The sequence below is a fragment of the Ambystoma mexicanum genome, chromosome 5p, assembly GCF_040938575.1.
Source record: "Ambystoma mexicanum isolate Mex_15411 chromosome 5p, UKY_AmexF1_1, whole genome shotgun sequence".
In the NCBI taxonomy this organism is placed as follows: Eukaryota; Metazoa; Chordata; class Amphibia; order Caudata; family Ambystomatidae; genus Ambystoma; species Ambystoma mexicanum.
In genome coordinates this window covers 173,068,789-173,085,306 of record NC_090930.1, presented here as the reverse complement: position 1 = coordinate 173,085,306, position 16,518 = coordinate 173,068,789, and the positions used below count along the sequence as shown (strand labels likewise).

General features: G+C 47.7%; 1 protein-coding gene across 1 annotated transcript in view; it reads left to right on the top strand.

Moving 5' to 3' along the window:
* Positions 1 to 16,518, top strand: part of ATRX (ATRX chromatin remodeler) — a 2,430,811-nt gene that overhangs the window by 842,523 nt on the left and 1,571,770 nt on the right. The window contains exon 13 of the mRNA XM_069612585.1: positions 3,946 to 4,063. Coding sequence (XP_069468686.1) covers positions 3,946 to 4,063 — 118 coding nt within the window. The remainder of the gene's footprint in view (positions 1 to 3,945; positions 4,064 to 16,518) is intronic.

Sequence of the window (16,518 nt, the reverse complement as noted above, 5' to 3'; positions counted from 1 at the left end):
TCAGCCAAGAGGTTCTCCGCATCTTGTTTGTCTGAATCCTGTAGATGCGGTCTCCTCCACCCTTGCTTATTCAAAGGCTTTTTAGTCTGATCCCAACCAGTTGGGAAGGAGGGAGGGCCAGGACGACAGAGAAATGAAAATTACTTTCATGGTGATTCAGGTTCTTAGTCCTTGCTTATTTTTTTTATTTGTTAGGCGCCGAAAGCCTGCAGGCATCGGGGCGCTGTGACATTCACACAAAAGAACCATCAAAGACAAAACAATGAGACGGCAGGAAAAGAGGGGGGGAGAAGTCACTGGAAGAGGTGTTTTTTCAAGGTTTTTATGAAAACTGTCAAGGCTGCTCAGATCTCAGTGTAGAGGGAAGGAAGTTCCAGAAATGTGCTGCTCTGACTGGGAATTATCTTCCACGTCCATTGATGCGCTTATACTCAGGGCAGATAATCTGTCTTTTATTAGAGGAACAAAGGGTTCTGGTAGGGTAGTACTGTGTAATAGACGTTTTTATGTAGGTAGGTGCTTGTCTAAAAATACACTTGTGCACCAAGGTTCTCATCTTGAGCAAGATCCTTTCCTTGATAGGGAGCCATTGAAGACTGTGTCGATGCTCTGAGATGTGTGCACACTTAGACTTTAATGATACGTACTGCATCATTTTGTAGAACTTGATATTTTCTATGCTAGAGTTCGAAGCTCCAATCAACAGGGCATTACAGTTGTCTACCCTGAGATAATAGTAGCTCGAGCTATCATAGCACTGTTCCCTTCAGAGATGGAGGGGTGTATATGTCTCAGGAGATGGAGATGGTAATTACAGCTTTGACTCAGCAGGTTAACCTGTGCCTCAGAGTTCAGGCTGGCCTCCACCTGAATCCCCAGAGTTTTTACTTTTGTTTGACCAGTTGGATGTCACCAATTTTAAAACTCTGAAAGGACAAGCTCCGTTTCGCCAAAGTATGTCTGGAGCCAAAACTGATCATCTGTTTTATTGCCATTTAGACAAAGCCAATTGGACGACATCCAGAGTTCTATTTGCTGGCAGATGTTAGTGAGGGCTTTGTCAATTAAATGATCCCCAATAGACTGTAAAACCAGCTGGGTATCATCCTCATAATTGGGGAAAAATACACCCAAGTCGTCCAGAAGAGAACAAAGTGACTTTGTGTAAAGGTTAAACAAGATGGGGGATAGACTAGCCCCTTGGAGGACTCCGCACCAGAAAGGGGCCGATGGTGAAACTGCTGAACCCCACTGAATTTTGGATTTGCGTCCAGATAAGAGTGGAACCAGTCAACCGTCCCCCTCGGATCATAATCCCAGATGACTTAAGTAGTGTAAGAGGCATTGTTGGTCCACCAGATCGAATGCTGCGGAAAGATTCAAAAGGACCAGCAGACCTGCTTTGCCCTTATTGGTTATTCCTAGCATGTGCGATTGCAGATCTAGTAAGACTGTCTCGGTACTATACCGAGGTTGAAAGCCAGATTGTCTATCATGGAGAATGTTGCTATTCTCCACGAAAGCTTGGAATTTCACACAGACAAGTTTATCTAAGATAAGTAGAAAATGGCAATTTGTTATGGGTCTGAGATTACCCGGGTCATTTGGGTCTAAGTTGATGGTTGTTAATAGCGGTGTGACCACAACGGTTTTGATTTACTTGGGGATCCTGCCATCTCTAAACGAGGCATTGGCAAATCTAGTCAGAAAGGGGGCAAACAAGTCTGTGTTGTAGGATTAACTTCAGAGGGAGGAAGTTTTCCGAGCATGATGTGGGATGCATGGATGTGAGAAGCTTATGCATATCAGGAACCGCTATAAGTGAGAAAGCAAAAGGTTTGATACCTTCTACTCTATGTTCCGAGCACTGTTTCTTGATAGGGGTGGCTGCATTGGGCAGAGCCTGTTTGACTTTCTGCCTAGCCTTTGTTATTTTAGCCTCAAAGGCTGTTTGTACTGTTACGTCCAGTGAGGTAGGGATGAACGTGTTAAGGAGGGCCTTCGGCTTCTCCATGAGTCTTAGAATTTCAAACAGTTTTTTGGGTGTGGTTGGAGGTCTGACTTGTCTCAATGTTGTAGTACTCCTTTTTAGTTTTGATATTATTTTTGTAGGTTTTCTCAGTCCTTCCAAGCTATTTTCTTTCCTTCTGTTTGATGTTTTAACCACTGGGATTCCAATTTACGTTTCTCCTTTTTCACCATTTGAAGATCAGGGGTGAACCATTTTTTATGGCTGGGGTTGTCTCTCCTGACTTTGGACCAGAGGCTTTGTGTCTCATTCACAACGCCCAACGAGCCATCCCTCACAGTATGCATATACTTAAATTCTACCGCCATCCGCAGAACTACAGGAACTGGGTGTGGAATGTTGGTGACGTAAGGGTAAGGTGTGGGCATGGTGCGTGGAGGGACGCATGCATGACGTAGGCTCTTATTCTTAGTGACAGCTATCTTTTACAGCCAGATTTTCTAGCCCGCATGCTGATGCATGCGTTCCCAACCAGTTGTGAAGGAGGGAGAGCCCGGACTAAGAGAACCTGAATCACCATGAAGGTAATTTTTCATATTTCTTTGTATCGAGCTACAGCCCACTCTCCGTCAGATGATCTTGGCTGCTCTGTCTACGCTACCATATGTTCTTAGGTGGTATAGCTTATATTAAGATTAGAGCTTTGTACTGCCTCAGAAAAGGTTTTCTGAAGCCCTTAGTTGGACTTCAGAAAAGCTGTCCCTAACATAGGTAATGCATTAGACACTAAGCATCACCCTAACTTGCCCAACCACACAACTAAGGCTGGCCAGTCGAGCTCCACCTCAATTTATTGTAACACCAGCTGAGCACCATGCGGCAGCTGACCGTACAACAGGTCCACACCCAACTGCCACATCTATCCTGGATAAGTAACCAGGAATACAATAAGTACAAACAATCCTCTGCCACCAAACGCATAGGGGAAGTCAGCCTCCAGGCCCAGAGAGGAGTCGAGACTGGCTGTCGGACCACAGCCAAGAAAATGGGAAGATACCATTGAGTGGCAACCAATGACTCGCACCAGAGCCATCATTAAGCTGACCGACTTACTAACCCACTTCCCCTCTTACTGCTCCCCCCTTCCTGCTCCTCCAACATAACCAACGCCAATCTACATGACTAGGGGCTAGCCACACTACACATAGACACACCGAGACCTAATATCCGTGCACCCTACTGTGACTTTGGAAACCTCACTAGAAAGAACACCCATGCTCATAGTTCATAAATTCATCAATACTACACAAATACACACCAGCACCGTATCTTCATACACATAATAGCCATTTGCGACTCTGTATCCCTTATGGATACAACCAACCAGAGCGTACAACCGCAAACCCCACCCTAACACGACACACACCCAAGACAAACATCTGAGTTCTATCCATACGGTTACAACACACCGGGCCTTCCAAACCAATTCCCACACGCACAACAACACTCAGACACCAGTTTCTATTGTTTCTGAACCTATCCTATCCCCACTAACACACCCAGCCCTCTTCTCTTGCAGAGCCACGTGAGCGTCTCAAGACCACCCTTGGGTAGTAGCGGTGCACGGTATAAATCATTATAACATAACTCGCAGTGACCATACGTTTTCATCATACAATTGAACAGCTGTTATGCTGGTGTGTGTATTTGACTGAAAGGAAAAGCTGCCAATGCCAGTATCTCTGAATGCACACATGTGAATCTGTGTTTTACCTACCCTGTCCTTCAATAGGCAGGTTCCAGCATATGCGGCTTAGCTGGTAAGCTTTTCAATAGAATACATATTTGAAAAGTCCTTTACATTCATAAAAATAATATTCTTTACTTTTTTTGTTAAATTATTTTGTATGTGTATACAAAGCATAAACCCAAGCAAATCATGCACCACTTATTAATAGTTTGTCTTTTTGATACAGTGGCCAGTGATGATTCTAATGATTCAGATTTTCAAGAATCTGGCGTTAGTGACAAGAGTGAAAGTGGAGTTAGTGAAGAAGTGAGTGACAGTGATTCAGATCAGCGACCCAGAACACGGTATGAATTTTCAGCTTTTGTCTAAATTTACTCATAATCTCACTAATATATGTTTACTTTTTATTGTAAATCTTTAGATGAAATTAATCCTTAGGCATTGGCTGTATCCAGTGCTCCAGATAAGATTTCAAACTGAAGGTAAATGTGATTTGAAGTGAGCAAAAATGAGTTTTCTCTTTTGCAAGTGAGTTAAGTTTGTGATGGGACACCAATCCATCAAACCACCTGATGCGAGAAACTAACAGCTAACAACCCCTAACATAAACTAGAAGGACAAGCAGAATTAAAAGGAATAAAGTAGATCAAAGCAGTGAAATGGATAATAAGACTAAATCATATGGAAACAGTAAAGAGATTTAAACTTGTGAAGTGAACAGAATGCATGCGGAGTGAATGGCATGGATGAATTAGTTAGAATGGATGAAACAGGTGGAACAAAGGAATGCGCTGTGTGGAAGAATGCATGAGTGGAAGAACAGATACCTATATAGTTCGAATGAGTGTGGAAATCGAATGAATATGTAGATCGGATGAGTGTATGGAATGGATGAACATGTTGAATGGATGAGTGTGTAGAGCGGCCAGGAGTGTAGAACGGACAAGCGTATAGCGCGGATGAGTGCATAAATATAGAGAATCGAGTAGAACGCAGGAGTGCGTAAACCAGATGAATGTCCAGAACGGAGGAGCGTTAACCGGATAAGTGTGTAGGACAGATGAGTATGTGGAGCGGATGAGTATGTAGAGCATATGAGTGTGGATAACGGATGAATATGGAAGTGCGGAGAGTGTGTAGATCGCTGGAGCAGATGAATGTACAGACCTGGCGAATGTACCGAGTGGATAGAGCGGACGAGTGGATAGAGCGGACGGAATGGATGAAGGTATAGAACAGATGAGTGTAGAGATGAGTATATGTAACAGGATATTGCTGTTGAATGCGTGTAAAGCACGAGTGCTTAAAGCGGATGAGTGGAGTGCGGGGAGCGGATGAGTGGAGTGCGGGGAGCGGATGAGTGGAGTGCGGGGAGCGGATGAGTGGAGTGCGGGGAGCGGATGAGTGCGTGAAACAGGTGAATGCATAGTACATGTGAGGGCATAAAGCAGATGAATGCCGGAGTGAACGAGAGCCTGGAGCGAACAAGTGCCCTGAGTGAACGGACGTGTTGCGTAGAGCGGAAGAGTTCGTAGAACAAACAAGTACAGATTGCATCCAATACTGATGAGTGCATAGAATGGATGAATACGTAGAGCTGTCGAATGCGTAGAGCATGGGGCCGACTGGAATGCATGCGTGGGGCCGACTGGAGTACGCATGCGGACTGGAGCGCGCAGAGCAGACACGAGTGCGCGGGGCGAGCCGGAATGCATGAGTGCGTGGAACGGACCGGAGTGTATGGCGCAAACTGGGATGCATGGAACGGACTGGAGCACATAGAATTGCGTGACGTATATAGTATGTTTTGGAATGCAGAGAACGTTTGAAAGAGCATATAACCCATCATATCACACCACCACGCTTACTCTCTCCTCTACAGCACCACTCAACTAGTACACAGAGATACTATGACACCATTCGGTATAACTGTTCTCATACCAACATCCGCCGCTCACTCCACATCATTCTAAGTAAACACTGCTCGTTACACACACCCCAGCCAGGCGTTCTCATTGGTATGGTCTGAAGGCGCTGGTAGGTTGAACACCCTTGGGAACCGAGGTTCAGGTCAGTGGAGCGATTAGAGAGAGTCAAAGGTGCGTGTGCGCACCAGGTATGTGTGCAGCTGGTGCGGAATTTCTGTGGTAGCTGCTTCCTAGCGATAGGTGTGGTGGTTGAGGAATCAGGGGTATGTGTTCGGTCTGGCAGGAGTTATCCAGTCCGGGTGAGGCAGCGTTAGGCCTGACGAGTACGCCTGGCTGGGGGTGCGAAACCAGCAATGTTTACTTAGAGTGATGGGGAGTGAGCGGCGGATGTTGATATGAGAACAGTTATACCGAATGGTGTCATAGTATCACTGTGTTCTACTTGAGTGGTGGTGTAAGGAGAGAGTAAGCGTGGGGTGTGAAATGAAGTATGCTCTTACAACGGTTCCTTGCGTTCCGCATCAAAGTCTGCACATCACGCAATTCAGAGGGGTCCGGTCCGTGCGATGTGTTTTGTTTCTCATCTGCTCTTCTGCACTATTCATCGGCTCAGCAAATTCATCCGTATAGCATACTCCTCCATCTAGCATAATCATGCGTTCTGGTCCATTCATTCATTTGTTTCGTGCGTTCACCCTCTCCCCAGGCTCATCTGTTACGCACTCATTCGCTTCAGAGGCTCATCTGCCACTCACTCGTCAGTTCTGCATTCATCAGCTCCATTCACTCTCCGTACAATGTACTTATCTGTTTTGAGTACACTCGTTCTCTCGCTCTTATTCTCGTTCGTTCGACGCATACCCGTTCTCTCGCCATACTCAGCCGCTTACCACACTCGGTTGCCCGACAATACTCAGCTGCTTGCCATACTCAGCCGCTCGCTACACACAGTTGCTCGCCAGATTCAGCCGATAGCCACACTCAGCCGTTCCCTAAGCTCCTCCGCAGTCCATGTTCTTCCCCGCATTACACTCAACTGTTTTCTACATTCATGTGTTCTCCATATTCATTTAGCCGCATTCTACACTCATGTGTTCTCCACATTCATCTGTCCACCACATGTATTTGCTCTTCATATTCGTTCGCTCTGTACGCTCACTGCCCTCCGCAGTCGTCCGCCCTGCGCAGTCGTCCGCCCTGCGCAGTCGTCCGCCCTGCGCAGTCGTCCGCCCTGCGCAGTCGTCCGCCCTGCGCAGTCGTCCGCCCTGCGCAGTCGTCCGCCCTGCGCAGTCGTCCGCCCTGCGCAGTCGTCCGCCCTGCGCAGTCGTCCGCCCTGCGCAGTCGTCCGCCCTGCGCAGTCGTCCGCCCTGCGCAGTCGTCCGCCCTGCGCAGTCGTCCGCCCTGCGCAGTCGTCCGCCCTGCGCAGTCGTCCGCCCTGCGCAGTCGTCCGCCCCCCACAGTCATCTTCCACAGGCATCCACCTTCCACATTCATCCGCCCTGCCCGGTCGTCCGCCGTCCACAGTCATTCGTCCTCCACAGTCATCCGCGCTCTACAGTCATCTACAGGCATACACCCTCCACAGGCATACGTCCTCCCTAGTCATCCGCCCTGCCCAGTTGTCCGCCCTACCCAGTCATCCGCCCTCCACAGTCGTCCGCCCTCCACAGTCGTCCGCCCTCCACAGTCGTCCGCCCTCCACAGTCGTCCGCCCTCCACAGTCATCCGTCTTCCACAGTCATCCGTCTTCCACAGTCATCCGCTCTCCACAATCATCTGTCAGCAGCGTTCATCTTCCATGCGCATTCCACACGTTGGTACTCTGCCGATCTCCCACTTCCGGCCTCTCACCCTCCACATTCCTCCGCTTTCCACATTCTTCCGCTCTCCACACCCTGTCGCTCCCCCATTCAGTCGCTGATACTTTTCTCTACTCATTACGCGCATCTGCTCTCCACGTTCTTCTGCACTATATGCTCTCTTCGCTCAACAGGCTCCTTCGGTCTGCATGCTCTTCCATTCTCCACCTTCCTCCACTCTCTACACATAGCAGCTCTCCATACTCGGACCGCTTTCTACAGTCAATTGGTTTACAGACTCATCCGTCATCCCTATTGATTTTGCTCGTACTATTCATCAGGTCTCCAGACTCAACCGTATTCCCGACGCACCTGTCAACCGCTTTCATCCTCCATATTAATTTATACTTGTCTAGAATCATCTTTATTCATTCGCCCTTCTCATTCATCCGTTCACCATACTCATCGGCTTTCCAAGCTAGTCTACGCTCTATTTTACTTTTATCCATTGATCATATCGTATTAATTACTTTACTGTATAGATCTACATTACTCGTTTTAATTTATTTTGTGAATATTTGATAGTCGTTTTATTTTTTTATTTTTTTTTTGCTTTAGGTGCTTCGCTGGGTTGGTGTTATTTTGATGATGCTAGAACGGAACCGGTTGGTTTTAGGGAAAGAGCCAGGTTTTCAGTAGTTTGCGGAAAGCTGTTAGCTCTTCGGTTAGCCTGATGTGGGGTGGGAGAGAGTTCCACAGGGTTGGGGCTAGGGCTGAGAATGATGCTCCGCCCAACCTGGCTGAGTTTGTCTTAGGAATTACTAGGAGGCCGGCTGTGCTTGATCTAAGGGTGCGAGTGGGGTGATAAGCTATTAGTTTTTCTTGAAGATATTGCGGTCCAGTTTTATGTACTGCTCGATGGGTGAGGCATAAGGTTTTGAAAGCTACCCTACGGGCTACTGGAAGCCAGTGCAGTGTCTTTAGGGCTGGGGATACGTGGTCTCTTGGACCAAGCGCAAGTAACGCTTTGGCCGCCGGGTTTTGTGCTCTTTGAAGTTTGTTCATTTGGTAGGCATGGATTCCGAGGTATAGGGGGTTGCCGTAGTCGAGCCGAGAGGTGACCATTGATTGTACCGCAGAGACTCTGTTAGGAAATGATAGATATGGAAAGACGTGCCTAAGGTTTTTGAGGTGGTAGTGGCAGGACTTTGAGACGTTGTTGACTTGTTGCGAGACTGTTAGGTCAGAGTCTAGGGTGCATCCAAGATTTTTCACTGTGTTGTAGGGTATCGGCGAATTGCCCATGGTGGTTGGCCAGGGTAGTGGGTGTGGGAGAAGATCTGGGTTGCTGCACACCATGATTTCTGTTTTGGAGGGGTTTAACAGGAGGTGGTTTTGGGTCATCCAGCGTTCAATGTTAAGGAGGCAGGCTGCCAGGTCAGGTCGTGAGTTAGGATTCGTGTTCAAGAATTTTAGAAATAGTTGTGTGTCATCGGCGTAATTGTAACATAGGATGTTGTGTGCACGAATTATCGGTGGGAGGGTGATCAGGTAGAGATTGAAAAGGAGAGCAGATAGACACGCTCCTTGTGGGACTCCTGTGTCGACTGGTCGGGCTTGGGAGGTAAAGTTGGAGAGTGTCGTTATTGGTGCCTGCCCTTGAGGAATGACGCTATCCATTTGAGGGCGGTTCCACGTATTCCTAGGGAGTGTAGGCGATCGAGGAGTATTGAGTGATTGATCGTGTCAAAGGCGGCTGATAGGTCGAGAAGGATTAGTGCGGCGCATCCCGCGGAGTCAGCAGTCATTTTAAGGTCGTCCAAGATAGAGGTTAGGGTGGTTTCAGTTCCGTGACAAGTTCTGAAGCCTGATTGGGCGGGGTCTAGGAGTTTGTTGGCTTCAACAAAGGCGTTAAGTTGAGAGTAGGCGGTTCGATCATTGAGTTTGGCGAAGAACCTGGTGTTTGATATGGGGCGGTAGTTTTTGGGCTCGAGCGGATCGAGCGAGGGTTTTTTAATCAGGGGTTTGACGTGCACCAATTTGAATGCGTCTGGAAAGGTACCGGAAGAGAGGGAAGCATTTATGATGGATCTTGCGTGTTCTCCTGCGCAGGTGGAGGCAAATATTTCTTTAAGGGTAGTGGCTGGGCATGGATCTAATGGTGATCCGGATGGTTTGCGGGCAGATAGGAGTTTGAGAAACTGTTCTGTTGTTAATGGACTGAAAGAGTCAAACGTTGGTTGTGTGGAGGTTGCGGCTGATGAGTTGGGTGGTACAGGCTGAGGATTGTCTAGTGGCTGTAAGAGTGCTAGTTTGGAGGTTAGAGTATTTGTCCTTTATATAGCTGTGGAGTAGAAGTGGAGGGAGAGTGAGTCACAGAGTGATTGCGATGCGGTCGTGATGGTTGTGTTACAAGCTGGATTGGTGAATTCGGAGATGATTTTGTGGAGTTCTTTACTTGGGTTTTTGCAGTTTAGGATTCGGGAGTTGTAGTGGGCCTTTTTTGTTTTCCGGATTTCGGCTTTGTACCGATACAGGTGTCGGGCCAAGGTGGTCCTGCTCTCATGGGTTTTCTCTTTATGCCATTTGCGTTCTAGGTGTTTGTATAGTCGTTTAGTGGTCTTCAGCTCAGGAGTGAACCATCTGGGGAAAGGGCCACGGCGGGTTGATGGTTTGCAGGAGGGGGTGAGGCGCATCAGAGATAGTTGTTGAAGTCTCCAAGAAGGGTGAGGTTGGGATGGTTTAGTTGGAGGGTGTCAATAGAGTCGCAAAGGTTATTTGCGAAGTGTCTATCGTAGCCTGGGGGTCTGTAGATTATTAGGAAGCTATGTGAGAGCGATGGTGAGAGGGATAGTTTAACAAGGAGAGATTCGCAGGATGGAATGGAGGGTTGGTTATCGATGATTGAGGCGCGGAAGAGAGATTTAAAGACGAATGCTACCCCTCCTCCCCTGGACGGACGGTTCAGTGGGATGAGGGAGTAGTTGGGGGGGGGGGGGGGGGAGGGGGGGGGCTTCGTTGGCGATTGGGCCGAAATCGTCAGAGAACCAGGTTTCAGTGATGAAAACTAGGTCTGGTTTGTCAGAGGTGAGGAGGTCAAAGATGGAATGTTTGTTTTTTGCTATTGATCGGGCGTTAAATAGGATGCAGTTCATATCGGCAGTCAGGGATGATCTTGGTGGTGGAGGGGGATGGTGCAGTGGTGGAGAGTTTAGGGGGAGGAGGGGGAGGTTGGGTGATGATAGATGGGAATAGTGGGGGAGCAGAGAGATTGGCAGGCTTTGGGAGGGGTTGGGAGGCTTCGTGTGATAGGATGGTCGGGTTTTGGAAGGGGGATTTGAGAGAAGGATGTTGACGGTTAGGAGTTTCAGTTGCAGCTGATGAGAAATCGAGGGAGAGGGGTTTCAGGCGGGGGGAAGCCGCGGGGGAGAGGGGGGATTGCAGGATAGATGTGATTGGTCGAGATAGGGGGGGCGAGGAGTGCTGTGAGATTGAGGGGGACCAAGAACGTTTCCTCTTTAGTTTCCTTGCTGCGACTGGTGTGTGGGAGAGAGTGGGGGGGTCGGAGGGTGAGCGGGAGGCAGCTTCGGTTCTTGCTAGGGCCAGCCGTGCAGTTTTTAGTGAGGGGAAGCGGTGAGGTCGAGTGGGGATGGTGGCAGGGGTATAAGGGGAGGGCGGAAGTTGGGCGATTGCAGGGTGGGGTGTGTCAGGTATGATAGAGAGGGGAGCGGGTATGGGTAGTGCTGGTGGTGGGTCGGGGGTGGGCTTCAGGGGATGAGTGGTCTTGGGGTGGGTGGCTCGCCATCGTGCCCCCCTTGCTTGGTGTTTGGAGAGGGGAAGAACAGGGAATTCGAGACAGGGTGGCGGGGTTTGGGAGAGGCGGGAAGGGACGGAAGACAGATTGGAGAGTGGGGGTGGTCCATGGGTGGTGTTTCTGACTGATTCTGGTGGAGTGGGTGCACTCATGATTGGTGCGAGTTTTAAGATTGGTTTAGGAGGGTTTTCTGATTGTAGTTCTAAGGTCGGTGATGACACGCTTTTAGGCACCATTCAGGGTTCTACTGCTCAAGAAGGTATTTGATTTATTTGGTGCTTTCTAGCTAGAGTTGTAAACGGAGATTATTTTAGTTTATTGGGTACACTTTTAGCTAGAGTTGTAAACAGAGATTATTTTAGTTTATTGGGTACCCTTCTTGGTTCCTCTGTCGCCAGGGAGGATATTCGGACAGCCTCAAGATTCTATTTGCTTAGAAGGGGTATTAGGTTGTTAGTCTTAGAGAGACTTCTTAGAGGGATTATTGGGCACAACTTCTACATACGCACGTTGGCTGTAGGAGCGTAATAATTAATGAATGCAATTCGGAACACTACTAATTATCTTTTTTCAGAGAGGTTATTGGGCGCAGCTTCTAATTGTAATTTGGGGGACAATTCTAAATGCCAGAGTCTTAGAGATTCTATTGGGGGCAACTTCAGAAATACAATTGGAAACACTTCTAATTGCAACTTTCTTAGAGAGGCTATTTGGCACAACACCTAAATGCAGTTGGGAAGACTACTAAATGCAATTGGGGATGCTTCTAAATGCAGCTTTCTTCAGAGCGGCTATTGGGCGCAACACCTAAATGCAATTGGGAGCACTATTAAATGCAGTTGCGAACACTACTAAATGGTATTGGGAACACTTCTAAAATGCAACTTTCCTTGGAGAGGCTATTGGGCGCAACACCTAAATGCAAATTGGTAACAATACTTAATGTAATTGGGAGCACTACTCAAGGCTATTGGGCGAAAACTCCTAAATGCAATTGGGAACACTTCTAATTGAACTTTCTTGCGAGAGGCTATTGGGGACAACTTCTACATACGCACGTAGGCTATAGGAGCGTAATACTTAATGAATGCTATTGGGCACGACTCCTGAAATGCAATTGGGAACACTTCTAAACGCAATTTTCCTCAGATAGACTATTGAGCACAACACCTAGATGTAATTGGGAACATTATTAAATGTAATTAAGGACACTTCTAGATGCAATTTTCATTAGAGAGGCTAATGGGCGTAACTTCACTTATTAAATGCAATTGGGATTAGGTGAGAGGCTATTCTAAAAGCAATTGGGAACACTTCTAAATGCAACTTCCTGCGAGAGACTATTGGGCGCAGCTTCAGGATGCAGTTGGGAACACAGCTAGATGCAATTGTGAATACTTCTAAATGCAACTTTCCTTAGAGAGGCTAATGGGCACAATACCTAAGTGCAATTGGGAACACTATTAAGTACAGTTGGGCACACTACTGAATGCACTTGAGAACACTTCTAAATGCAACTTTCCTCAGAGAGGCTAATGGGCGCAATACATAAATGCAACTGGGAATGCACTTGAAAACACTTCTAAATGCAACTTTCCTCAGAGAGGCTAATGGGCGCAATACATAAATGCAACTGGGAACACTTCTAGATGCAATTTTCCTCAGAGAGGCTATTGGGCGCAATACATAAATGTAATTGGGAACACTTCTAGATGCAACTTTCTTCAGAGAGGCTATTGGGCACAACACCTAAATGCAATTGGGAACACTTCTAAATGCAATTTTCCTCAGAGAGGCTATTGGGCACAATACCTAAATGCAATTGGGAACACTATTAGATACGGTTGTGAACACTACTGAATGCACTTGAGAACACTTCTAAATGCAACTTTCCTTAGAGGGGCTATTGGGCGTAACTCCTATATGCAATTGGGAACACTTCTAAATGCAGTTTTCCTCAGAGAGGCTATTGGGCAATACATCTAAATGCAATTGGGAGCACTATTAAATGCAGTTGGGAACACTACTAAATGGAATTGTGTGCACTTCTAAATGCAGCTTTCCTGAGAGAGGCTAATGGGCGCAACTCTTATATGCAATTGGTAACAATACTTCATGTAATTCGGAGCACTACTCAAGGCTATTGGGCGCAACTCCTAGATGCACTTGGGAACACTATTAAATGCAGTTGGGAACACTTCTGAATGCAACATTCCTGCGAGAGGCTAATGGGCGCAACTTTAGAGTACAATTGGGAGCAATGCAATGCCGGGTTTCTGAGGGTAACTTATAATAGGATTGATGCTGTTTTAGAGGAGTGGTAGGGTAGTACGGCCTGAAGTAGTTGCTTCAGGCCCTGCCCTTGCCACACTTACTTGTTGTTGCTTCTTGCTTCTCCTGCGGATACCTGCAGATACGATCTGGGTTCGTCCCTGGAGGAGTCGTCCTTTGCCCCGGGTCCTTAGCCGCAGGGGCTGCCAGGTAGAGGGCTGCCTTGGGAGGTGCAGTAATGGCCTGGGAAAGGGGGCCGGGTGGCCAATGGGAAGGACTGTGGGCGGGGCAGGAGGCGGGAGGTGGAGGGACCAGGAAGCGGGGAGCGGGCACGGTCGGGATGGAAAGCAAGGGGTGATTGGGGCTCAAAGGCACGAGGATGCCTTTACAATTATCTGGGACAGGCCTGCAGACTCACCGCGACGAGGGTCTGCTGGAATGGCCCTCCGTATGAGAGCACGGCACACTAGGCACAAAACACACGGCCTGCTGGTCAATCAGAGCGTGGGGGAGGCGGGGCAGGAGGCGGGAGGTGGAGGGACCAGGAAGCGGGGAGCGGGCACGGTCGGGATGGAAAGCAGGGGGTGATTGGGGCTCAAAGGCACGAGGATGCCTTTACAATTATCTGGGACAGGCCTGCAGACTCACCGCGACGAGGGTCTGAACACACGGCCTGCTGGCCGATCAGAGCGCGGGGGAGGCGAGGCGGGAGGTGGAGGGACCAGGAAGCGGGGAGCGGGCACGGTCGGGATGGAAATCAGGGGGTGATTGGGGCTCAAAGGCACGAGGATGCCTTTACAATTATCTGGGACAGGCCTGCAGACTCACCGCGACGAGGGTCTGCTGGAATGGCCCTCCGTATGAGAGCGCGGCACACTAGGCACAAAACACACGGCCTGCTGGCCAATCAGAGCGCGGGGGAGGCGGGGCAGGAGGCGGGAGGTGGAGGGACCAGGAAGCGGGGAGCGGGCACGGTCGGGATGGAAAGCAGGGGGTGATTGGGGCTCAAAGGAACGAGGATGCCTTTACAATTATCAGGGACAGGCCTGCAGACTCACCGCGACGAGGGTCTGCTGGAATGGCCCTCCGTATGAGAGCACGGCACACTAGGCACAAAACACACGGCCTGCTGGCCAATCAGAGCGCGGGGGAGGCGGGACAGGAGGCGGGAGGTGGAGGGACCAGGAAGCGGGGAGCGGGCACGGTCGGGATGGAAAGCAGGGGGTGATTGGGGCTCAAAGGCACGAGGATGCCTTTACAATTATCTGGGACAGGCCTGCAGACTCACCGCGACGTTATAGTACTGTTTACCACATTGCCTCCAGGGTTGAATGGATGTCTAACCGAGACATAAATGTATCTGTGCCCCAGATATATTTTTGAGGTGGGATCATTTTCAGAATATTTGTGCAAATTACAACAAAAATCCACTGCGCCTGTGTGATTTTATCAGATTAACCTGACTGCTGGCATGTACAGAGCTTGTGGACTATTGCCCTAATCCACCAAAACGAAAACTAAATCAAGGTATCCCTCACACCATGGTGCAAAGGTCATAATAAATGCACTGCATATATGTGATTCAACACGAATACTGATGCAGTTAAGTGCTGTGCGAAATATTCAATTCAACACGCCAGTCTTAATTCATGGGGAGCAGCAACTTGATTTTTTAACCAATTAAATAATAAACTAAAGAATACCCAATGAGTCCTCGACGTTCAGTGTTCTACTGGCTCTGTGTGGAAATCGGGCACCATATTTACTTTGTCACTGCCATATTGGTCGTGTGGTACGTGCACAGAACGTGAATTACGCCGTCTTGATAATCATGTGCTGTTCAACAAAACACTAGACTGCTCGATTACTGATGAGTGCATAAACAAAACCTAGGTGTCTGTTCAACAATACTGTTAGGCAAGAGTGTGTTGTTACCCTGTGCAAGACTATACCAGCCTTGCCCTCTTGGCAATAGAAACCCCAACTATTGGTATAGATCTGAACTACACAAGTTGGTAGAGTGACTGAGCAGCCAGACTTATCTCAAGAGGGGTTCATGTGAGCTGTAGAGATGCAACATAGAGATTCCCAATAACAAGTTTTCAAATAACACTTATTGTTAGGGAGAATTCTCAGAAATGTGCTCAGTCCCTTCTACCTTAGAAACCCCCAGATCTTTTTGCTGGACTTTAGGACCTTCTAACCTGAAGAGAGACCTTTTTCCCACTCTCATATGTATTTTCTGTGATTTGGACTCTGTTTCTTTTGACTTTGGGGTCTGACAAACTCCATAGGCATCATCTTTACATTGTGATACACAGCACCTTCAGTGCAGTGGCACAGGGAAGTCTTATATTTCCCCAAGGTTAAAATACCTTCTCTTGGTGAAACTGTTTCCAAGAGCAGTGAAGTGAAATAAACTTGACTTACATTTTGTAACTTTCTAGACCCAGCCCACACTATTTTACAATAGGGAGCTGGAGGAGTTACCTAGTGTGTCCTTTTCTACAGTTAATGGCTGGTGGAGGTGGTTTACTTTTACCTACCACTGTGTTGCTTTTTAAAAAAAAGTTTTATTGTTACAGTTGATAAATCAACTTTTCAATATAAAATACAGAATGAAAAATACAAAATTAAAACATTACAGATCAATTCATTTCAATTCAGCCTTGACAGCATGACATAGATTAAAACTTAAAAAATAAAATAAACGGAAGAAAAACCCAACCCAATGCCCTGGTCGACAACTAATAATCGACCCCTGAATCATGAACAATCAAGAACAAAATCCTTAATACCACTGTCCAACAAAAAAGTATCTCTCCAAGTTCAATAAAACAACCAGCGGGAAGAGAAGGAGAAAAAGATGAAAAACTAAATTAGTAATTCCTTCCCCCTTTCCTTTCCCTTATAGTACAATTTATTCTTCATTACTTCAGCAGCAAAGTTAAATACATTTAACAAGGCCAAGGCATTGGTTTATCACA